This window comes from Mizuhopecten yessoensis, unplaced genomic scaffold (assembly GCF_002113885.1).
Source record: "Mizuhopecten yessoensis strain PY_sf001 unplaced genomic scaffold, ASM211388v2 scaffold4025, whole genome shotgun sequence".
Taxonomy (NCBI): domain Eukaryota; kingdom Metazoa; phylum Mollusca; class Bivalvia; order Pectinida; family Pectinidae; genus Mizuhopecten; species Mizuhopecten yessoensis.
In genome coordinates this window covers 864,183-890,226 of record NW_018405338.1, presented here as the reverse complement: position 1 = coordinate 890,226, position 26,044 = coordinate 864,183, and the positions used below count along the sequence as shown (strand labels likewise).

Here is a 26,044-nt window from a genome sequence, read left to right as displayed (position 1 = left end):
GGGGGTGGTGAGGGTGGGGGTGGGGGGAGAAGGGGGATTTCTGACTTTATCATCACAGTAATTTGGAGTACCGATAAACTACAACTTACTTATTTCCTCACTTTTTTACGAGTTTTCCTGATGATTGAATCAGGAAATTCACCCAATAATCAGGATTCACAGGTAAATAAGAACATATTCTAAACATCCCTTTAGCATGTGTGTTCGTTAATTCCTTAAATAAGAGCTTCTTTTGTCAAATTTATCATTCTTGAGCCAAATATTCAAAACAGATAGATAAAGTTTCATTTTATAGATTTGGACAGGTGGTCTCTACATACAGGTCTGATTATTTAAACAGGTGGTCTCTGAAGGCAGGTTTGATTGTTGTTATAGACAGGTGGTCTCTATAGCCATGTCTGACAGTTTAGACAGGTGGTCAATGAAGGCAGGTTTGATTGCACTTACTTAACATGAAGTTTCTGTTAATCATAATCATATTTTGACAAAAAAAACACCACAAACTAATTGAATATAAATAGTGAATTACCCTAATTGAAAAATTAATTACTTTTAAATTTACAATTTTCCAAACATGCACACACAATTGTACTGACCGTTTATCTAATTATATTGTATATTTATTTTGAGGCCTTGTTTACACCTCAGCTAAACTAAACTATACACCAACATGTCTGGAACAAGACAACCACTGTCATACTGTTACATAAAGCTGTACAAAAAGCACGGAACATATTGTTATTGGAATTTGTAGTTAGTGCATAGCCAATTCTGATAAAACGTACGAACATAACTTCGGAGCCTGAAAGTCTGAATTGGCCCAAGGGTACGATACAAGCGATTCAGTGTCACACAATGTTTACAGGACAGCTAACTGTCGGTTATATAAGTCTGCTGGAAACATGTCAGTCATACAACTAATCACAGCAACAAGGCCTATAGATATTATCAAAATTAGTCTGTTTTTTTTTTTTACAGTACTTTTCCCTAACTATTTATATTCACTTTGGGTTGTAGCTATCATTATGTCATAACACACAGAGTTGTTATGTGACCGCTTTCAATCATCATCTGAACTGTCGTGCATGTTTATGCTGAACTACGCCATCACAGGTAGAAGTCCTGTTATTGACGTTTTTCAGCCTTGAAAAATACATGAGCAAAAGATGACACACACAAAAATTGTGCTGTTTATGCGTTCTATTTATAACTCATACTTGTGCAAAAACACCGATATGAACTATTCTATTTTTAAACCTACAAGGTGAGAAATTGCAGATACACTGTCAAACGTGACTCATGTCAAGTGTAAGTGGATGTCGCTGACTACCTGGTTATCTGATGAAAGATTGAATCATCACAGGTGACAGTTCAACAGGTGTGAATTACAGGTGTAGTATTAAGTGCTACGGATGAGTAATAATATCAAAATCTCACTTAACTCATTCACCCCTCAAGACACATTTGAACTCTCCCAATTCAAAGATTGGAATAGTTCATTATGAAATTTCAGGGGTGAATGAGTTCAGATACTCCTTAATTACTTGAAACTGTTGACCGACACTTCTGACCAGAAAACATAAATCTTATCAATTTTTACACTACACAGAAATAAAGAACTATATGTCAAGTATAAACGAAATATCATCGAAATTATTTCGGGGATGTAAAAACCCTAAAATACCAACCATGTAGCCCTCATTGACAGCATAGTCACACAGTGACTCGTAATCTGCTTTCTCCTGCATGTTGTCCGTTACCTCACTGACACCCGACGTCTATTTCAATACGATGACATTCAACGTTATTTGGTCACCAACGAAGCTAAATCCCATTGCATCCTCAACATAACTGACCAATCTGAGTTTGACCCCTCTGAGGCTGACCAACCAACACTTAGCCTGGGGTCGGATTACAGTTGTCCACTCTCTGACCAATGATGTAACCAACGTTGACCGCCGGTGAGACGCTGAGTGGTGCCTATTTCAGACAACAAAGAAATCCTTTCACTTTGTTTACCTAACGCTATTGATTAACGCTGATCTCGATCTAGCACATCTGACAATGGCCGATAAAAACTCGGTAAACGTATACTCTTAATATCGCGGGTAGCCACTCACTATTGTGGACAACTTTAGCTTATCTGTCAGGGAGCGATTCGCCCATCACACAATGCTAACATCACTGGCAAAGGCTGAGATGAGGGGTAAAGCTTTCATCTAGCAAAACCTTGAATCTATAGTACATGTTTTGTCAGATCAATCAATTTTAAAATCCCCACGACAGTAATTGTAGCCTACTGCATTGTACCTCCAATCAGGAGAGGCCACACCACGTCTTACTTTTTAGGTATGCCTAGATTCAGCGGTTGAGTCGATATTTAAATCTCCTCTGTCTAGGTATAAAAGATGTTTTTGTTCTCCGATGTTCAATAATGCACCAACTTCACAATGCTTTGTGCCAGTGTAGCGGTTTTTCACTTAAAGAGGTTTGTAAACAGAGATATTTTCACCACACAGATGTTAATCCAAACCAGTTGTAGCTACAGGCACTTCACAGAAACACTTTTCATTGTTACCTCCATTTACAAAGCAAAGCCGATTCTCATTACGACTTCAAAAAGATGACTGAACTTTCTTCCTGCTACTCTTTACACGATTTAACTTCCAAAAACTTGAAGCAGAGTTTAACAATTTGCTTTAGTCACTTGTGAAACAAGATGCTGAAAAAAATACTGGCCATGCAGGGTAAAAAAAACCCAGAGGTGTTCCATCCAAGCACTGTGGTAGAAAAAGACTAGCCGATTTTTTGGTATAAATCCAAAAAAAGTTATCAGGCAATCTAGAGGTTGTGTCTTATCAGTCTTGTAAGATCTAAATCTGTCGGAGCTTGTGTCATAACACCCATCTACCTCCCATTGGACGCTGTCATTGCCCCCTACACATCCACAGCTGCTACACAGTCCCTATAGGGTCGCTGACAAGCCAAACGGTACCCAGCAGTCACAGAAGCTGGTCACAGTCTACACACACAAAACCATATCCAGGTTACGTCAGCAAGTTTATCATAAGAAAGTAATTCTATCAGAATTTTTCTCTCTCTGCAATCAAATATATATTGATATTAACAATGACTTTATCAAAATCAGGAGTCGTGCCCTTTCCTGTGTCTTGATCCCAGATAAAGTTCCAAGTTTTCCAGCAAGTGATCAAAGTTTCCAGGCAGAGTATAACACAATATATCAATACTGATGCATTCCAGGCGGCACAATTTTTTTCTCTCAATGTACAAAAAGATATGGATAGACACTAAGATAGTCCATACACCAGAACACAGTCCAATGTGTCAGTCTACTGTTTGTGCACCTACATCTCAATCCCAGTATCGATACATACAAAACACTTATCAGTTCTCTAGAATAAGAACTTCCTGCGATTCAAACTAGGCCAAAAATAGGCAGCTATCAATGTGAGCCCATTTTTCCAATACACCACCAGCCTGGGAACTATCGCTGATTCTGAGTCTATTGGCCACTGTGTGATAGAGACTGATTCTGCTCTCTGCCTACTCCCTGTTTATATAAACACATACGTATAAATATGATAAATCCTGATGACCGATACTGGGGGGTGAGCATAGTATTCCGTAGTAGGTGCCTATCTTAATTCTCTCTATCCCGACTACTTTACATGTAGTTATAGGGTATGGCTATGTCCCAGTATTTTACACTATATCTGTAGATGCAGTGTCTATGGAATTCCTGGTTGCAGTGTTGCAGTACAAGACTGTGATGTCCTGGGTTTAACATGAACTTTGGCTCCAGTATTATCCAAGAACAACCATAGAGTACGAAGCTCAGTCCTTGCTCAAATATAACTCTGGTATAAGGATAAGCTACAACCACGTCTTGGGTCTTATATGGAACTCTAGATCAATCGTTGAAACTCTAGCTCAATCCTTGGAACTCTAGCTCAGTCCTTGGAACTTAAGCTCAATCCTTGGAACTCTAGCTCAATCATTGAAACTCTAGCTCAATCCTTGGAACTCTAGCTCAATCCTAGGAACTGAATCTCAATCCTTGGAACTCGAGCTCAATCCTTAGAACTCTAGTTCAATCCTTAGAACTCTAGCTCAATCCTAGGAACTCTAGCTCAATCCTTGGAACTGAAGCTTAATCCTAGGAACTAAAGCTCAATCCTTTGAACTCTAGCTTAATCCTTGGAACTCTGGCTCAATCCTAGGAACTCTAGCTCAATCCTTGGAACTGAAGCTCAGTCCTTGGAACTGAAGCTCAATCCTCGGTTTTGTGTTGTTCAGAAAAAATAGTAAGCAACAATGCACAATCCTAGGTTCCAGTAATTTTCAGGTAAAACACAGCTCAATCCTTGCACCAGTACTGAGCGTGTCAATTAAGTTACACGCTCAAACCTGATGTTTCCAATATTGTTTCAGTACAATGGTAAGCAAACATGTCCTGTATCCTATAGACCTCCAGTTTTGCCAGCAGTCCTGGGGCTTACAGTAAACGAACTACAGTGAAAGCTGATTCACACCCCGGGCAGACGACAGCAGGTATCCATATCTATATTCAATAGATCACAAATCCCAATCCTGCTATCAATCCTATTTGGCACTAAGCAAATTTTATCTCCAAATATTCTATCGCAAATACTTGAACTCTATAGCAAAATCTTTACACAACAAATTCCAAAATACCACGTTCTTCACCATCCAGCTATACATAGATTTTTTTTATATTAAAATTCTATAAAATGTGGTTTTGATTTATAGCACTTCAAACAGTGTTCCATACAATTGTGTGTATATATTTTTGAACTACACCACAAAGTAATATCAGAAATGCGGTTTTTCTATATGTTGAAATTTCCTTCCAAGGAAAGTCTCAACATTCCTTTACAGGTTTTGTGTCTCCTGAGGCGCTTGGCTCGCGTAGCTTAATTTGCTACCATATTCTCTCCCCTGAGAACCCTACAACGACCCACTCTACTGCGGGGTTAAAAGTAAGGCCCTCTTCGATTCTCAATGGAGTTAAATTTAACTATCCTCAACTCCAACTTTATTTTCGGTGAATTCTTGCGATCCCGCTGCGTGCTCTAGATAGACCCCACTTGGGGCGGGCTGACAAGAAACATGTTTTTTATCTGTCCTTTCCTCTCCCCATGAGCAGAGGCCAAAGCCAATCACAGGAAACCACAAGTCGCATCTGACCCTTTACACATCAGACCTCAGATCAAACTGCACAAACATTGGAGTGCAGTCATGTGACTAAATGTTCTAGTGGGGCTCACGATGCTTATCTTTTCCTCTCACATCTGGTTGTGAAGCCTTGTCATGGCGTTTTGTTTTTTTGTTAAAAAAATATAAACGAAAGAAAAAACATTCCAGACAGAAATCGGACAAAGCCAGTATGTTTTATATATAAACGTATAAAACTGACATGTGAGTTTCATGTCGATTTCCTCCAAGATCTGATAAACTCTATCTGTTTTTGTAATAAAGCTGATATGTCTAATACCGCATTTGTTTTGGCTTCATTAAGAATGCGCCAATATATAAGTAACTTCAGACATGAAACGAATCCCAAACATATGGAGAACTGTGTGTTGCCATAGCAGTTTTAACGGTTGTCAAGCTGTGCATTAAACAGCCCTAGCGACAGATATTGAGTTAAGTTCTCCGAACCTCAGATGTACATTTCAATGCTACTGTGGATATTAGGGCGATCATGAAAGCCGAAATATATGTCACATTTATAACAAAATTGTACTCCAGACAAGTTGTCACAACCAAACAACAGGATAAACTTCTTATATTGGATCGAAAATATGCTATCAGCATCAAACCTAAATCAGGATTCAAATTTTACGGTCGTGGAAAAAAAAGGGTGCGGAAATCATTCATCTCTTTACAATGAAGTTACAATTTGGCATAATTGCTGACTGGCAAAAAAATTGTGATCTGCTGTTAAAAAATTCAGCGGGGACAGCTTTGCCAGATTGCACATTCAAGCATAGCAGACGACACTTGGGCTGTCTCTTTGTTCTGTCGGTCTCCCTGTGATTCGTAACACATGACAAACGTTATTGTAGAGAGCCTTTAAAAAGGGGGAAGTCGCGTGACTAACTCTCTTCCATCATTCACCATCAGGTGAAGCAAGGATCGAAAAAATTGAAAAAAAAAATCTTTAATAATTGTATTTTTTTTTTTGAATAAAGCTTTCTCAAAGGACTCTGAATAAGCGCTGTTGCGAGATGTTATTACGGGATCTTTTCTACAGGCACACGCTGGTTATCAATACAAGTACCGATCCTTTCAAAGTTTTAATAGTGCTTCTCAACAGCATCGTGAGCCGCAGCAAAATCCAATTTTCTTTATTGATCCCTTTAGTCATCTTCAGCAATAAAACCGTCCAATCAAATTGCTTTGTTTAGTCTTCATTCAGGTGAGAACTTTGAGAGCAGACAACGTTTTCAGAATTATAACTAACTCATCAAAATGTTTGAAGTTTTCATTTAGGTAAAAATGTTCTAAAGACAAAATGTTCAGTAATAAAACTTTTATGAAAGACCTTTTTTGCTGCCATTTCGTGAGAACTTGAAGTACTGTAGAGCCAGTTTCACAAGGTCTCGTCTATATATTTAATTGTCAGGAACTCAGAGCCATTGTAAAGCACTTAGGGAGCTATACAATCGTTTTCATAGAATGCTATGTCAGCAATTTTGCTCTTGCTTAATGCCAATGTATACCTTATATGGTCCAATATAGATATCCAGACAATTTTATTGATGTGAATTTACTGAAAATAAAAGCCGAAATCACACTACATGTTCCCATAATGGTTTTTCGGAGAACTAGTGAGCATGAAGAGCTATACATCACAAAAGTAGGCAGACATCTTGACATTGGTACTGGTGTGTGGGTCCGTTGTCTGATATTACGAACAGAAAATTATATTTCTGTTATTTCTGCGAAACGAAATTGTGTTTCCGATTTTCCACAGTGCATCTAACAATACACATTAAGATCTATATAGATATCGGAAATCACATAAGTCAGAAAGTCGGAAAAATCAGTGGAAACTATATTGTTATATGATAACTGCTGTCAGATGGTTTGTAAGGTGTTTATTGGTCTGGATATGAGCTGTATCTGATGTTCCAGTCAACATTTCATATCTGATGAAGATCCCATGATAATCTGTCCACAAAATGGACGACTGGACAGAGTCAGGTATGCGTGTCTGCATTGCTTAATAATAACGCAGTCAGCGTGTCAAACTTGTGTTCAGATGCTGGGACGGATTTCTGTGAAAATCGCCAGTTTCTGTAGACACTTATTATGGATTATTGGCCATGAATTTTTCACGCAGACACAAAATGGTGTCAGGGCGTCTGGTGTTCAAGCATGTACAACAACGTTGGCGGTGGAGAAACGAGACGAGAAATGCATGCCCCATTGCAAACCATTACAAAGTCGAATCTGTTCCTGATAGTCGATTTATCTACCGACAGTTACTTATAACGACCACGTTTTTAGTGTTTCAAGCAAAAAAAAATAAAAAAAAGCTGGAAAATGTGGATGCTTTTGTCATTATATGAAATATAATCATCAGACATCAAATGGAATCACGAATCGTAAATGTGGAAGAAAAAAAAATGGATGAAATATTTCTGTGGTATGTAGGTACACGTTAATAGACAAGGCAAGTCGATATTTTGCTATGCAGTTATGTAGGAGCCATGTTGAAACCTCTTCTGGATAGCCCATACAAATAAACTTGGCTGCTAAGTGATCAAACAGACCAGCCTGTAGTGTACTATTCTACACCCATATATACCACCATATACCCATACCACCAGTCCTGGTCGTACAGCTCCGTCAATATTTCCGTAAACCCTGGTGGAATTAATTGCAATTAATATATAATGAGCTTATAGCAGTTATAATAACATCTCTACCATTCTGCCGATAGCTCAGAGGTCATAAGGTCATGGTAAGTATGTACACGTATACATGTAACTCTGTACCTGTCCATTAATAGTGTAACCCACAATGTTATTCAGGTACAGTAATTTTGTGTGTAAACAAATCACGCTGGGATAATTAACGAAACACGTGTACCTCCAATCAGAATCGGCCAAAAGCAAATTTCTACACCCCCCATTACCACACCTAGTCCAAAACCATTTGGATAAATTCTGCACGGTTGTGAAGTACTTATGCCTGGAGAAAATCTAGCTTTATCCTACATTGATATGGTTGTCGTATCGAGAGAAAATATGCCTGTATTTTCGCTTTCTTCCAACAAGCCAACTAAAACCAACATTCACCTATACAACGTTAAACAACTTACCACAATCGTTAAATTAAACATCTCAAAGGATAAACCAATAATTAAAACTGAACGTTTCCTTCACCAAGTTAAATATGAGATAGATTTAAACACATACAATAATATACAATTATATATGTACATATATCTGACATCAGACCTACCCCTCAAGGCTATAGCTAGCTAGTCCTTGTGAAATCTGAATAAATTTCCTATGTCAAATTCAAATTTGGTATATCTTTCGAAAACAACCTATTTCCAAAACTGATCTATGAGAATGTGTATTTTTTAACCATTATTTCCTTGTAATAGTGCCGCGGGGATGCAGTTAACGACAGTTTTATTCCATCGAGGTGAATTTCAATTAAGCCTGACATTAAATTATGCCTAATTTATGATCAGCTGACAATACGGATCCTTGAAAATTCATCCATCGTCACTAACACAACATAAAAGACACATCTGGCCAAGTTCCACAGCTATGCATGCAATCTGCAAGAAACTTTCATTGTCCACATCAGCGACGTGAAAACCAATGCATATCTATCTTTCAATTTGTTTTTCTTCCTATGTTTTCTGAAAATATTTGCCACCGAAGAGCACAGTGAAATCTCATTTTCCACACCATCCAGTGAAAATTAATGATAATGTTGGTCAATAAATCAAAACGTGGAAACCTAAATTTGTTCCAGGATAGATTCTAGATTGGGAAAAAAAGATGAAATATTTTGAATTGATAATTTGGTGGTTTGATCTCAAATTGAAGTGGAATTATTCACAAAAGAACAAGAGAAAGTCTATATGTACTATGATAATAAAAATGCAAGTGTATCCCAGCATGCATACATAGGTATAATTACAAGCTTTATCCAGCCATGGTTTCAGTTTAAATTTTCTTTTTTTCCCCTTTTCCTCAAAATGACGATTTGTTTTAAATTTCATCATCAATACAAGTTTCTGTATGATTTCTCAAAACAGTAAGTTTACAACTTTCTTGTTTAAAAGTTTATATATCTTTTTATTTCCTCATTTTGCACAATGTATTTTTGTGGTTTAAAAAAAGACAAAAGTAGTTTCTGATGTTTTCCGAGTCTGTGTTATGCGGAGAAATCAAAAAGAGTCCTAAAATGACATTTGCAGATGCAAGTTATTCACGAATAAATACATGATTTTGTTAAATCCTTATGGATTGGTCTATGTTTCTTTATTCTTATTTTGTAAACTTGCCAGTAATTGGTCAATGAACATCAATGGTTTTATAAAACCTGCAGTGATTGGCCAATCATTTATTTGCTGTACCTTCACCAATTGGCAAATTTGTAACACCCGAAATGATTGGTCAATGGCTTTGTAAAACCAACAGTGATTGGTCAATATGTTTACGCATGCACATGAATGAGATATAAGCAATACAGGGTGACAACACAGGGTACTTACGCGTTTGACCTACAGAGCAGCAGAAAATATTAACAGAAACCACATTAGTTAACACAAAGGTAATATTAATTAGCAAACAATCGTCATTATTCACAACACAATTATACCTGTAAGCAAATTAGATGAGACAGTAGCTGGGGTTCAAACAGGCCACTATACAGAATCAATATTAGTAATGGAAGGTAAACAATTACAGGTGTAAATGAACAGGTAAAAACAACAAACAGTAGATAGGGTTGAAAGCAAAATTGGATCAATACAGGCGGGAAATATTTAACTCTGAATCATATTTATGCTATTAATAAAAATGCTGGCCATCAAGTCCTCAGTGCTGCAAGTTATTACGATAAATGTTGCAAAAAACGAGAAATCTGTTGGATTACAAACACGATTAATATAACATAAAGGATTTCACCCATACATTACAAACATGATTAACATCAAATGATGTGTTTCATCAAAACATAACAAACACAGTTAATCTCTCACAAAGGGTTCGACGTGTAGATTACAAACATATAGGGCACTCAGACACACAACTTGGACAATGGTCAAACATTTTTTTATTTATTGCACAAGTAAGTGGAACAGTTCGATATCACATATGTAGGTAATGGTAAGTATCACACTGTATTGTTATCTATACATACAGACCCTTACTATTGTCCCCTGGGGGTACGTACCAACAACCAAATCATTAAAACATACCTACGGACGAGATGGCCAAATGTGTCTGTAGCCATGACGATACCTTGGACCATTAGAATGGCTTTTGTATAATAGCTGAACAAATACATTCAGTCTCCACTGGGACATTGGTAGGGGGAAAAAACGGTGGTTGTATATCTATAAATGTATATCAGGCACCATACTTTTGTTAGAGGGTATACTCTGGGGTTAGAGGCTACAGGATGTGTCAGTAGCCATCAGTGAAACCAACACCGACGTAACCGGGGTTCAACTTTGACAAAACCCTGGTGTCACTTCTCACTTCAGGGTCGCCACAACTCTTTACAGAGCAGCCAAAAAATTAATTTTTTAGACATCTGTATCATTTCAAAGATGCTTGAAGCATTATTCAAAGCTGTACATCTCTATTTCAGCAATTCCTTATAACACAGTTAACCCTTTCACCCCTATGTTACTTTAGTAGACTCTACCATGCATTGATATGGATGAGTTCATTATGGTCTACAGTGGTGAAAGGGTTAAAATTCTATATATTTGTTTTGATCTGACAGTTTTCTTCAAGTCCATCACCTAAATTACTATTAAAACATACAAGTCCTATTTTTCAGAACATGTCGTAAATTCAGTCAACATAACGGTTCAACCGTTTCCCACTTAAGGACCCTGTATATTGTATCAAATGTTCTATGGATCGAGTGGCTATAACAATGTCTCCACAACCTGCCCGACATAAAACAAACATTCATTAAAATTTGACATCTAATATTCTCGTTAAGTTCCATGACAATTAAGTCAAGCCTCCCCGTGACTTTTGGGAAATGAATCATCCCCGATCATAAACGGGCTAATTACTCATGTCTTGTTTGGCCTCCTATACTATTGGATTCTAGGGTACGAAGATTGGCTTTTCTCTACTCATGGTTGGATTGTATACAGTCCTACGTCCCCGACAAATTGACCCTAATCAACTAGGGATTCATTTTCTCTGCCGTATTGTTCTCAAGTGTATTGCTTCAGGTACACTGCCTTGAATATAGCCCATACAAGTACCCACCTGCACATTAAATCATGTGTATTCTGAGTCACAAGCAATCCAGGTCCTTTTACAAAGTTCGAAATTGTCATGAAACGTAATGAACTCCGGATCTTTCTTTGAAAAGCCTTTTTATAATGTAATAAAAAAAAATACCATCCACGAAACCAATTGTTAGCAAATCACCTTTAGAACCAGAGAGGGATAATCAAGAATAATTTGAATGATCAGTAAAATTCAGTAGACGACTATATTTCTATAATCATGTTTACATCTACTGCTAGGGGTCAAAAGACTTAAGAAATTAGCAAGACATTTAGGCAAAATGGCTTAACCCTTTCACCCCTATGTAACTTTAGTAGACTCTACCATGCATTGATAAGGATGAGTCCATTATGGTCTACAGTGGTTAAATATATACCAAGTCTGGTTTGATGATCAAGGTCAAATTTGGTCAAAATGCAGATCAAGTCTACTAACCGCCGATCATTTCAGTATGTCAAATTTTCAATATTATCAAAATCAGTAGAAAGGCTCTGAAACTACCCGAATATGCCTTAAAATATACCAGTTTATCTTTTCTGAGGATTAACTTTACATTTAAAGCTGAGAAAAGCTGATTTTTAACTCAAAGTAGGGATAAGCTTTCAAATGCAGAAGATTTCAAACACACTATGATCTGTACAGGTTATTGAGGTCGTGTTCAGGTAAACCTGCAAAAATGCAGGTGAAACAACAGGTATGTTGATGCTTAAACTCATTCACCCCTGAAGACACATATGAACCCTTCCTATTCAAAGGTTGGAATAGTTCATTATGAAATTTCAGGGGTGAATGAGTTAAATGTCATTCATCAGTTGGATACACAAATCACTTCCTTATAAGAATGCATGTTCCTTGTGAATGTGTTGTATCATATATTTGACTAAACAGCATTTTTAAGACTCTGAAGTAACAAATTGTTCTAGCGATTATCTCCCCTTTTTTTCTAAATGCACTGACCAACAGTCAATCTTCCACTGGTGAAATATCTTTTCGGGATTAAATTTACATCTTTGATTCAGATTAGGTACTCTGGTAAACCCGTCCTCCTGAAGCGAGGGAAACCCAATATGTCTGAATCACTTCTGGACAGGAAATCCCCATTACCTGTAGGCTAAACTTAGACAGAAAATTAACCTACATTTGTACCTAAGCGTCGGAAACTTTGTACTACAATACAGCAGTGAAAAATACTTAAAAAAAGAACTACTAAAATCTATATAGGACAGTGTCTTATTAAAATAATGACAGAAATATACTTTATCTTTTCTGCTTTGAGTATAACAGAAATATAACAATACAATTTTAAATGATCAAAATCAAGTAAACAACAAAATGAAAATGACCGAAACAAGACCAGAACAGTCAATTTATAAATGAGGCTTTTTAACTGTCACAAAAATTGAAATTGATTTGAAAAATTATGCAATGCTGAATATAGGCTTTGATTGGGAATCTGCGTCTTGATGTAAGTTGTCTGTCTAAGACACTGGGTCATAGAGTACTGTAACATTTTCTATATGGTCCATCTTCATACAAATATGAAATACCAATTCATTTACCGAATTCACTTCGAAAAATAATCGATCATGGATACCTGTTAACCTGTTGGATCATATACATGTGTTTTCTACTTGATGAAGCCGAACTACAAACACCATCTGTCTGATGAAATGGTCCGTACACGTGTTCCTGTTTATCAGAAATTCTCCTTCCTACGTACATAAATTCCATAGCAGCTCGTTGGAATAGTTAGTTGGAATTAATTACCTTATATATAAACGATTACTACAAATATCGGAGAAGAATCTTACCGGCTTCAGGAAGCTTTGCTATTTAAAGAAAATGTGTTCGTAAACTTGACATGGTTGTGAACTTTTACTTGGGTACATAGCTACAAAAAGTATCCACATCATAGATTTTATATAATATATACTTCAAAAGGCTCATTGAAATAAAAACCCATATGTCTGTAATTAAGTGCATGTTATGAAGAAAACTATAAAAATTAGGATTTTGTAATCACAACTTTGTTAATATTACAGCCTAATGTCGCCCTTTGATAATTAATCCAATAATTAAAACCATTTATAATCTTTCAGACAACTTTTGCAGATACCAAAGTATACATTTGTATTCAGGATTTTTTTTAGTCTAAAAATGCTTTAGAACAATATCATGATACAACACCATGAAGAAAAGTCCTATTGGAATTGATTACAAAGCATTATGGGTAAATTTTACTTTCCGTAATTTGAAAGATTCAGGTAAAGGTAACTCTACTCAGAACTGATAGGTTAACTCATTCATCCCTGAAGACACATTTGAGCTCTTCCAATTCAAAGGTTGGAATAGTTCATTATGGAATTTCAGGGGTGAATGAGTTAATGAAAGGGAAGTGGGTTTAATGGAACAGATACATACCAGGTTCAGAGAGATCAATAATAGTCGGCCACGTAAATAGTATGTACCAAAAATACTACGGAGGCAAGTAGCAGGATAAATAATTTGATGAACATAACCTTTGAGAGGAGTGAAACCCTTGCTCAGTCCCCTACTCCTGAGTATGTATGTAAACAGCTGCAGGTACATGTACATTGAAAACATGGGTCTGCCAGGATGTCCGAAACATGATCTTCTGCCATTCGAAAAAGCATATCACTGCTCGGAGATTATTAGGGAATCATTTATGAATGTTTCAGATAAAATAATCTTTCATTTATCATCCGCCAAAAACAGGAGGTAAAAATTATAAAAAATTTTTGAAGACATCTGCAGAAAAGATTTCATTTTAGGAACTTCCAACAGAGATGAATAAAAATGACAACTTCCAAATTGTGTGTTTTTGATGTGATGAACTCATATTGTCCTGATATGAAGGATCAAGTTTCTCCTCTCCATCTTTTGCCAGGCTTAAAATTTCTACAATCACGTATCAAAACCTGTCAAATTTTCGTTATATCTTGGAAGCCGACCAATATTTGTTCTTGTTTTGATATCTATGCAGTCATGATATTATTTTTTTATTTTTTTTTATTTCAGAATATAAAAGTCTGAAGAAATATTTTGTCTTACGATGATTTCATCTTTGAAGCTTTCAAACCCCTATTACTAATCCTACTCCTCCCTGCAACGTGAAAAACCCCAGCCCACTGCAGATAAGACATCACCTCGGTATGGGAAACAGACCCTGCTCTTGAAATCTGGTGCAAACTCGCACGTACCAAAAACCGATTATTTTGAAAATCCACAGCAAAGATAGAGCCAAAGGCACTAAAAAACATTTCAGACGTTTGTACATTAAAAGCTTTTCTTCGTAAACCTTTATCTTTTTTCCATCAGCAACATTTTTTCGGACTGACCCCTATTAAACCGACATCATATTTGCATATTTCGGTATTTATTTTTTGATATCATCCTCCATAAATTACTCCGTCTTTCTGACTTAGATTTAAAAGCTTTCCTTTGTTGGCGTTTTATCAGTTGTACGGTTGCTAAATACACAAAGTCCGTAGCTTTATCCTCCGTTTCTAATCTGACCTTGCTTGTGACCTTGTCAATCACGGCAGGTTTAAGTTTCACTCTTTGAGTTGTAATTCACTGCACAATCGGGTAATAACCAACTTCAATATGTCGTTGGGAAAGAAGTATCTGTAATTATCAGTTAATAACACCAAAAGGCGAGCTCTTCAGATTTGGAGTCTTGTAACTTGGAAACAGACAAGGGCCAGTCATCGGATCTCCACAACCAGAGTGCTTGTCGATATGTTGTTTGGCAGATGGAAATACTACGTTCGACAGAATTCCACAAATTATACATGCATTGAGTACGATAATAACAGCAAAGTAAATACAATACATACGAGAGCTGTATTGATTTTTTTTTCCCGGGGACCTAGATCCATTTTTATACAAGTCCCAGAATCGTAAAATTACTCTTTCCTTTTCTTACCATGGACATTCACAAGTACTGACCAATCAAAGATGACAAGTCTATCATTGGTCATCTTGAATCGTGATTGAGTAGTCCTACAGACCTGTTTATGACCCTATCTGATCTACAATATTCAGAACTACCACGAACTACCACGGTGAATCACGGCAATGCATCATCTACCATTTGTTACAACAAGATGTCCCGAGCCTCAATACAAATCAAGTACTTCTCAAATAGCAAGTTATCATTTGTCTTATGGGATGACATTTTGACATTTGCTTAAATTAGCCGAAGTATCATAGAGAGTAAGAAATACCACAAAATTGGTAACAGATATCAGCTGCGGTCATTTCGAAAGTCCCAAAAAAAGTTAACTTTTTATTCTTTCAAACAGTATTAAATTTCCAACATGGATGTGTTAAGAAAATGATTGTGAATTTGCACAGATACTAAAATAGAAAATGAATCCGTGATATTCATGATGATGTTGATATCAAGTTCCAGTTGCCATGCAAACACATGTATTATTTGGTATTATCAACAGAAGCTTGGTCCGAAGTTAATTACACACTAGCTAACAATCAGGGACTGCATCCTGCCCGATAGCTGTTTAAGACATTTATCACCGTTTCCTTTTGTTGTTGTTTTTTACGTTCCTTGAAATGTTGGCACAGAAATTTTAGTAAAGTTAAAAACTTTTTCATGAGTTCTAGACAACTAATATACCCAATACACTGTAATTAGTGTTACTATTCGACAATTCGACCAAAATTCGTCAAAATCAATCTTTAACCAGGAAGATAAGCATCAGTAGCAGGAAATAATCCGAACAATTTTTTATTTAGCAAGAATTGACAGAAATGGATTGTAATTTTCAAACAAGACAGTTTCTTTTCAGAAAGCAAACCAATCTGTGGTCCTCTACGAGAAAATCCACAATTGCTTGACGTAATTAAAAGTCTTCAAATCAATTATACCGTCAGATTTAACATCCTATCATGGGGGTCAGAGACGACCCAAGAGATGTTAATAAATCAGGAATCTAAAGATGAAGTGGGGGACCATACGGGATCAATACCTTTTACAAGTATACTCCTGGAAACCTAGAGTGCTATTTATAGACATGAGTCTGTAACTCTCCCATAAATAACGGTACAAACGGAAGCCATTTTTGTTACATTGTTGACACGCAATACCTATTACGGAAAGATTTCATGTACTTTAGCGACACGTACCTCACCCGCACATTAAAGTACAGTCGAGTCAAACAACACTTGTCATTTTGATATGCGATAACGACATCATTAATTTCAGAGCGAACGATGGCCACGTTATTTGATACACTGTAATGAAATCTTTTGATTACATAAGTAATTGATTTTGCAGAAATTGTCACTGATGGAGTATATCTGACCGAATCGCAAGCTTCGATTTTACAGTCTGTCGTTTATTCGATAAAATTGTCCTCTTGTACTTTTTTTTCAAACCTGCGACTGATCGTTATTTGAACAAGTAAAATGTATTGAACCATCTATTAATTAAAAACAACGCAGGCTTTATAAGACAAACAAAGCAAGACAAATTGATTCATATTGTAGCCTCGGGGTATTAGTGTATGATTAAGTAGATCAGACTTTAGAGTTATCTACCTTTATCAATTATCTCCCCCTGATAAAATGATGTGAAAACTACTAAAAGGGCTTGGTTTGATTGAGGTAGTTAAGAAATTTAAAATTGATCCTTTTGATAAATATTTTGTTAAGGAAAATGTTACAGACAAAAATGTAATTAATGGAAAACATATTAATACTTCGATTCCTAGTGAAAATTGTTCTAAGATGGGAAAGATTTCATATTCAAATTGACTTAATTATGTACAATTTATCATGCGTTATTTGAATTTCATAATGAAACAATCTTAACAGCTGCAAACAACTTTTCACATTGTCAAAATAACATATTTTACACAAAATGAAATAAGTATCAGCAAGGCAAATCAAGTTGAAATTGCAGAAGTGGTTCTTTTTATTATTGAATCTTAAATAGCGCCGATATAACAGCTTTCATTTGAGCAGAAAACTACATCAAAGACAATTTAGCTCAATCAACCCTGAAATTTCATAATGAACTATCCCAACCTTTGAATTGGAAGAGTTCAAATGTGTATGCAGGGGTGGATGGGTGAAAGAAGGAATGATGTCATTTCAATGCAGTCATCATTATGTTGTCTCCACTTAATGCAATTTGCGTTTGTTTTTTTTCACTTTTAAGTAACTTGGTGCTACACGTTACAAACAAATGGCGACACATTCTGTTGTTCCACTTAAAATCAACACCCCATATGGTGGAGCTCGACAAGGAGAAATGTTAGGAGGAATGAAATCTGCCTGATGCAAGTCTGGGGTAATGTCGACTGACAGATGAACACCAACAAACACACACAATGTCTGGGTGAGTAGGGCCGCTACATGCTGTACCTTTCAGCCAGACTTGTTACAGGTCTGACTTTACTTATGTTCATTTATTTGAAGTCTGGACCCATCTCTCATTGTAGTAATCAGAAAATACAGTCGCTCAGAGCGTAGTTAGCTTCAATGTACCTCATAGTCATATATATTATTCCTGTTGGCATTTTTTTTAGATTTATTTAAAAAAAGTTTTTTTTTGTTAAGATCCTAAATAATTACAATCACACAAAAAAAAGACGAAAAACATCAATTTTCTTTAGAAAAAAAATATCAGCAAAATTATTTTGGTTTGATGTTTAAGCTTAGAGAACAAACTGTACTAATAAATCTCGTAGCATTACATGTATAAGATCTGTCATGTCAATACAGAGTGAATCATTCTGCCCTAGGGGAGCTGCCATAGTCTTTACTGATAGTGCACTGTCAAAAGAGCTCGGTTTACAGGGGAGATAACTCCATGATGTGCAGATCCGTGGCCTGAGGGCCTGTCAGGGCTCTGACCTGTTATAACATTACACCAGATCTCCCCAGCATCACACAACCAGACGCTATCTCTGAAAATGACTGTATATTTCAAACAGTCACACATTGATCCATCATTCACAACATGTAAGCATGAGGTATCTCCTGATATATCCAAGAGGTGTATTTCGTGTATCATGTATACATTTCTTTTGCAGACTTTTATCAAAACGACTTCAAAGTAAATTGATACGAACTTCCAATTCACCAAAAAAATCAATATAACTTGAAGATAGCACTTTGAAATAAAGACAAATGTGTTCAAAAATACCTCTTTTCAAAGTACCAGAATTCGTACAACATAAAACTTTGAAATTATATGAAAACAATCTGAATGAAATTACATTGTCTAAACATTACTTAAGTTCACGTTCTGTCGGAATACATCTATATTTTATACAGATACGCAAACAAGCCGTAAGAAGTCAGTAAGGAAGACTATTTAAATGAACCTGTTCAAATCTGAGTCCGACTGATCAACCTTTGATCCCAAGTCAAGAGGAATATATGACCATTTTGATTTTTCAAATGTTTTGATCGATATCCAGTTTGTTCCTTCCATTAATAATCAGTAACTAACAACAGACAAAAGGCTTCTCCGACTGTTTAACAAAAGATTAAACACGGAAAAAAACTATATTATCAGAACAATATTTCTCTCTTTGATCTGTTAAGATTGTAAATCTCCTAGTTAAGATTAAATATGTTGTTTTTTCCTTCATTCAATACAAATAAAAACGTGGGCAAGCCCTTCTATTGTGATAATCTTTATAGAAATTAATTCCATTACATTCCGCAATGTTCTGATCCCCCCATAGCCAGTCTAGCTAGCATTAATTTGCTAGAGATTCTTATACATTTACCGTGGACAAAAGAAAACACATTAAAACAATATAAAAATCTAACATGATGTAAATGTTGGAGGTATATCGGAAAACAGCTGCTCGAGTTTTTGATCTCCCGAGATTTTACTGCACAAGCTGTCATAGGGATCCAAGATTTCTGATAAGTCCTGGGCGAGATACGCCACCTCTGTAATATGTTTGGCAGGTTAAATTCACTGTGTAAACCTTTTCCACAAAGACAGCGTGCAGGGACGCAGTGCAACAGTCGAGTGAACACAGCTGCTAAATATGTGCAATGTGCATCGAAATTTGTGACAATTTTACAAAAAATCCGATAACTCCCATTGGAAGTTCTCAACTGCAGATCAAATAACCCTGCATATCAGCATGTCTCTGCTGACAAAAACTGGGGAATGTTGAATCTGCCCACAGTAAATAGAACTCCACCATTTTTGTTTGTTAATTCTGGAGCTGGTAAACTCATTATTACAGATTTAAGGCTGGAGCAAGTTGTATCTTTTGCCAATTAAATTTTCGAGAACTTATGGATCAATAATAAAAACTGTTTTGATAAGCTTTAACTAGGGAAATAGCCATAAAGTAAGTGTTATTTTCTAGGCTCATTAAAGGAAATGAGAATAAAACATACACATTTTTTGTCAGGCTTGTCGATGCAAGTGCAGAAGGTTTCAACTTCACACGAATATAGACAATTCTCATTTTTTTCAAAAGCTAAAGGTCAGAAAAAATAAACTTTTCAGTAAAAAAATACAAATAATTGGTAAGAGTATATATCTTTAGGGAATTTTCCAACAGACAGGTATCCCACTTAGATTTGAGTTCACTTCTGTAACCTTTCCACTCAACATCCAAATAATTTGTTGATATTAAACCATCAGGACCTCTCCTTATCCCCGACATCAAATCTAATCCACTTTTAGCTGAACGTACCAAATCTCCTGACAAAATCTGTCTGTCTACATACAGCTGTATTCACCAGTGGGATTTTGCGTCACAGCTCAAGTTCAGTTTTAAAAATATTCTAATCAGGAATATCAAGAATTTTGTATAATTCTCACTATAAACTCGTTTTCCTTTGAAATGAATAATGCATGAATCCAAACTAATTTCTGACTTTCCCCCCCCCATGTAAAATCTCAAAATTATGTCCCTCATTTAATTTGCCATCTTGCTAATTTTAATTACTGTCAATGTATTTGAAGGTCCAATTTTCCCTGCACTTTTTTAACATTTTATTTATACTTAACTCCTTATATTGACAGCCCTTTTATAACACTAACATTTCCTAAACAAATGATGGCAGTATATCAAAATTTTACTATATAACATTGGCAGTATAACAAGGTTTTACTGTATAATGGTGGCAGTATAACAAGGTTTTACTGTATAATAGTGACAGTATTGTGAGGTTTTACTGTAAATGCAATGGCTGTCAAAGTTAATCTTAAAGATGTGAACAATAAACGTTTATTTAGAAGATGTGGACAACAAGTCTTCTGTCTGTCAGGATCAACACTGTGAGGATAGATAGTATTAGACAATGTAGACTTAAAACCAAGGTTTTATAATACAGAACAGACATGCACAGTTTACCCCCTTTGGGGAAGAGGAGAGGAGTCCGAGTGGGGGATGGAGTTGAGGGGTCGGAGGGAAGGGGAGGGAGTTAAGGGGTCAGAAGGGAGGAGTCAGAGAGGGGAGGGGGTTGAGGGGTCGGAGGGAAGGTGTCGGAGAGGGGTCGGGGTTGAGTGGGAGGGGGCAGAGCTGAGGGGAGGAGATGGGAAGTGGGGCTGATGGGTCGGAGGGGAGATGTCGGAGAGGGGGAAGGGGTTGAGGGGTTTGGTAGGGACAGCAACTGTCAACAAACCTAAACTCTCGTATAAAACACTGCTGACATGGCAGAGTAGCTGTGACATCTGTGTGACACAAAACATTTTCCACATGTGAGCAATCAGTCTGTACCACAGGGAGGTATTAATTAGGGTGGACACCCCCTACCTCTCTATCAACCCTCAGTAGTCTCAACTATCTTACTGAGCTTCCATTCCACAAAAAAATCATCCTAACAGCATCCCCTCCATTTTCTCAATGAAATCTTACTGTTATCCACTAGCCAAAAACCATAAAAACCATACATATCAGTCTAAAAGAAGCCTGTGGAAAAAAACACGGTATTCCATCATGCTTATGGAACAATGTTTTTTGCAAGTAAATTTAATATAAACATTTTTAAAAACTATACCTCAGACTCCAGTATTGTCAACCTATTAGTGATTTTTTTTTTCCCAGACAAGAGTGTTTTTGTTATATCTCAACTGATGACAGTTTTGCAAAAATTTGAGTTAGAATAGATTTAGAAAAATTAAATTGATGACTGGTGTACTTTACTGGATCCAATAGAATGAAGTGTCATTTTTTTCTGAATAGATGTCAAGCTTGCTGATTCTGTTACTTCCTGGCTTTCAACTCCTTCCCATCAGCCGAAAACAAATTCCCCTTGGAGTTAAAAGTACCAATCCATCTTCATCAATGTTTAAAGTCACGACCCTTCTCTTTACGATTTCTACTGTTGGGTGTCTTCATTCAGGTTTTAGCACTTCTGACAGACAGCCAATCAAACTTGTCTTTTCTTACAAAATTCTACACAACATGCCATACCACCTGTTACAAGGGCATTTAATTTCAATCAATTCCATTTTTTTAATCTTGCGTACCAGTTTTAATTCTTCTTTGGCACAGAGCTATGTAAGCAAAAGCATTCTAGATATCATTTTTTTTTATCTGGCATAAGAGGTCTTTAGTTTTTATTAGACACACGAGGGGCCTTCCCTGACAGAGATTTCCGAGCAGGAGGTTAAGTGGAGGTAACATAGATCTCATCAGATATACAAATGTCATTCAGACAAGTTTGGCTACCGCCCTAACCTCTCTACCCTACAAACCCACAATAGGTGTAGTCTTTCTTTGATTCAGGTTATTCCAAAGCTTCTTACAGGGGATGCATCATTAGATCGAAAATTTATACAAAGTAGTCAAGCATAAACAAAATCTGGAATATAGTCTCTTTCATAACTTAATACAATGCCTGACAAAATTGTCCTTATTTGGGTGCATTTTTCTTCCCTACTCCCAAATTTTTGTTGGAAGAGTTGCACATTAGAAATTACATATCATAGCCCACCTGTCTAACTAGAAACAGATTCGAGAACATAAACTACATACCTTTCCGTAATAATCCCCAGAATACATGTCTCTGCAGATATGCCAAAACCTTCTAACAGTACTATGTCTTGAGCAAGGCTTGCTATGACGAATACCATTCCTCTAAATGACGATAAAATATATCTTGGGTATCTCAAATACAGGTCTCTTTAGTTATGTCAAGACCTTCCATTATGGAACACTGCAGTGCAATGTCTGGTTTAACCCTTGCTGTGACGAAAAACATCCAAGGTATTGGGTCCAAGGAACGTCTTAACAAAAAGGTTCTAGTGGGGAGGAGAGATGGAGAGAGGGAGGAGGGGGACTGTTGGTGTGTTGTGTACTCTACTTGTGTTATTAGCCTCCTCCCCTGGTGTAAATATGACCCCCAGGTGATGCTGTGGCAGTTCCTCTGTGTAAAACAAGCTAGATGATCCATTTAATTGAGGAGGAAGAATGCTTCCCCAGTAGCTGCATGTACCACTTCACCACGCTCACCTCTGTCTCTACGGCACCGACTGGTGATGGACGCTTCATGTGTTTCAAACAGACCCATTCCCTTGTCATAAAAAAAACGCCACACCAAAAAACACTCCTATACACATAAACATTGCACTTGATCACAGAACATGTTAAAGAGGATGCAACACTTTAAAACTTCAGAACTGTAGGCTGCATGGTATTCAAAAGCATGAAAACTTAGAAACAACCTGCTACATGTACTGTGAACAACTTAACCTATAGTCACAAATGGCGTTCGTCAAATAAGTTCAAGGGTGTTAAAAACAAGTTCATTAGAGGTTCATGGTTTTCTGTTCTTCCCAAAATTGTTTAGAAGGTTAGTAGGGTTTTCCAAATGAGTGCAGAGGAGTTAACCAAATTTAGCTCAGGTGCACCGAATGAGTTCAGAGTTTTCAATCGAGCTCAGATTTTCAAAATGAGTTCACAGGAATTCTAAATGGAGTTTCAAATGATGCACATGGGGTTTAATGAAAGTTCGTTATGATTTTAGGTGATAGCTGGGGTATAGGGTGTCAGGATGTGTCAAGAGTTTTTTTCTTGTATTTGGGGGTTGGCCTGAGAGAGAGCCCCTTACATTCCTGGCAATTTCTCACGATCAATCAAAGCATTGACACTTGCATGACTGGCGGCCATTGTGACAGACATAGAACTGGGACAGACTGTTGCATATTCCCATGCAGAGACAGGACCCAACAGTGCTGCGGAATCTGCCCAGCATCTACAATTACGCTGTAAAACCCAAATGCTGACAGCTTTATTGTACTGTCCCATTCAACAAGGAAACAAATCTTTTTAATCTGTGAAACTTGAGCATTGTTCCCGGCTCAAGTCTGTACAATGTCGTCCTAATGGAGACCATAAAAAGGTTAGCACGCCCAACACACTTGGCTCTTTAGTGAAATGAATCCCTGTCCTTGAAAAAAACAGCAGCCTTACATTGACCTTGGGGAATGGGTCCAAGGTTACACTGACTGCAATTTATGACGAGCAAAAAGTGTGCTGGACCAGAGTTCATCCTGACCATTTTGTTGGCACCATTAGAGCACAATCTATACAGAGACTGCACGGAAAGGTGAACGTTTGTAATAACGGTGCCTAAATACTTCAATAGTACAGATTTCAACAAATGCACCTATACTTCACCCAATTATCTACTGACAAATTACCTTATCAACTAATGTGAAAAGTTTGTATTCAATTGCATTACCTGATGATTTTCCTGAAAGAGAATGTCAGAGAGCATATCGTCATTTTTACTTAGAGTAGCAAAGAACAAGAATCACGGAGGTAAAAATATGCAGGTATCTATCCCTACAATTTTATAGAACATTCCATTTTGTCTGTGTTTCAACATTGCGAAAACCATAAAAATAAACCATTGGTGTTGGAACACAACCCAGATTAAAGACTACATGAGTGTTTAACTTGCTTACTTAGTAGAAAAGGCAAACAATTCCATTATTTAAAGTAAAGAACCCTTAAGAATTATAAAATCATTACTCTTCACATAAGTATTATGCAATTTCTAAGGAAAAGAAAAGAAGATAGAAAATCTGTAGCAAAATACTTCACCCAAAAACACAAATATGATACGGTATGTACATGTGACCTTTCACCTCTGAGTAGTTATAGAAACGCTCTTGGTTAGAATCAGTTTTTCTCATTAACACAACACAATCATTTACATATACACAGTTCTAGATGAGAAACTAAACCAGTTGTTACAGAGATCAGCAAGCGGAAAGGAAAACATGGAGAAGAAATATCACAAGCAGACGGCCATCACCCTCCATTATCCAGCTCAGAGAAATAGCAACGGCAGATTGTTTTAGACAAGCTTGTCCAAACCATGACATTCTCAGGGTACATGTGGCTGGTTTTACCATTGTCGACAATGTGTCCCCGCTGGTTCGGTGTCAAGCAGTGCACAACACTGGGAAGCCTGCCTTTTGTTTGCTTATTCTTCTGAAACCACTGAATCATTGATGGAACAATTTAACTAACTTGGTTGCCTACTTTTATTTGGTTATGCACTGGTGACAAACAGCTGAACACTGGGAAGCCTGTCCTTAATCGGTCCAAACCGTTTGAACCACGTAACTACTGAAGGAAAAATTGAATTGCTAAATTTCCTACTTTTATTTGGTTAATCCACGTTATTTAGCTGAACCATCTATTAGGCAAAACGATTCTCCAAATAAGCTTTTAAGAGTCTCAAGAATTTTGAGTTAGGAAAGATTCAACACAGAATAAATATTAGCATGACCATTTTACAAACACACATTGTGTAAAAACTGCTTGGATTTTTCTCTCTGACCGAAATGGGGAAAAAAGCCAATCAAGAACGGTTCACCTTCATTTGGGTAAAAATCTGAGAGAATTTTCGGTGTGGGTCTAGCCCCTCGTTTAAGAACAATTGTCATTGCCAAGAACAACAATACAGTGTCTGATACGAGTGTCCATCGTGCCATTCCAAATCCCAGTGAAACCCCGGTGATCAGATAAGCAGAGATTATCAGCAATAAAAAGACACTTTGGGCTTTACCAAGACCTTTTCTGGTTTATCAGTGTCTGTAACAGAACATGTCGCAGCCATTTTCCAGCACTAACATAATTTACACTGTTGACAAAGCTGATCCACACACAATGTTTTAGCACCATGACTTCAACTTAAGTTAAATCTCTGAATTTCTAATTACCTCTTGATCGGATTTTGCCATTTCTTGAACCATTTGAACTTTACAAAGAGGAAAACTTTAAAAGGGTCTTAATTGTTCTCTTCAAATTCATCTGCCTGTCTTTAGGTATTCAACTTCACATTCAGATTTAGAATTACAGCTAATGAATAAACAATCAATGCGGAAGTTCCTACGCTGGCAGAGTGCATATGGACCAATTGACCTGATTAAGATGAAGCACTTCAACTTATTTCCTCGTTATTTCATTAGATAGTGTTTTTTCAACAGTTTTCCATTG

At 36.8% G+C, this 26,044-nt stretch overlaps 1 protein-coding gene across 3 annotated transcripts in view; it reads right to left on the bottom strand.

The window, feature by feature from the left end:
• LOC110448376 (neuron navigator 3-like) overlaps positions 1-26,044 on the bottom strand; it is a 479,162-nt gene that overhangs the window by 32,704 nt on the left and 420,414 nt on the right. For all 3 annotated transcript variants that reach the window (XM_021494571.1, XM_021494572.1, XM_021494573.1), the window contains one exon: positions 9,791-9,799. In XM_021494571.1, the coding sequence (XP_021350246.1) occupies positions 9,791-9,799 (9 nt within the window). The remainder of the gene's footprint in view (positions 1-9,790; positions 9,800-26,044) is intronic.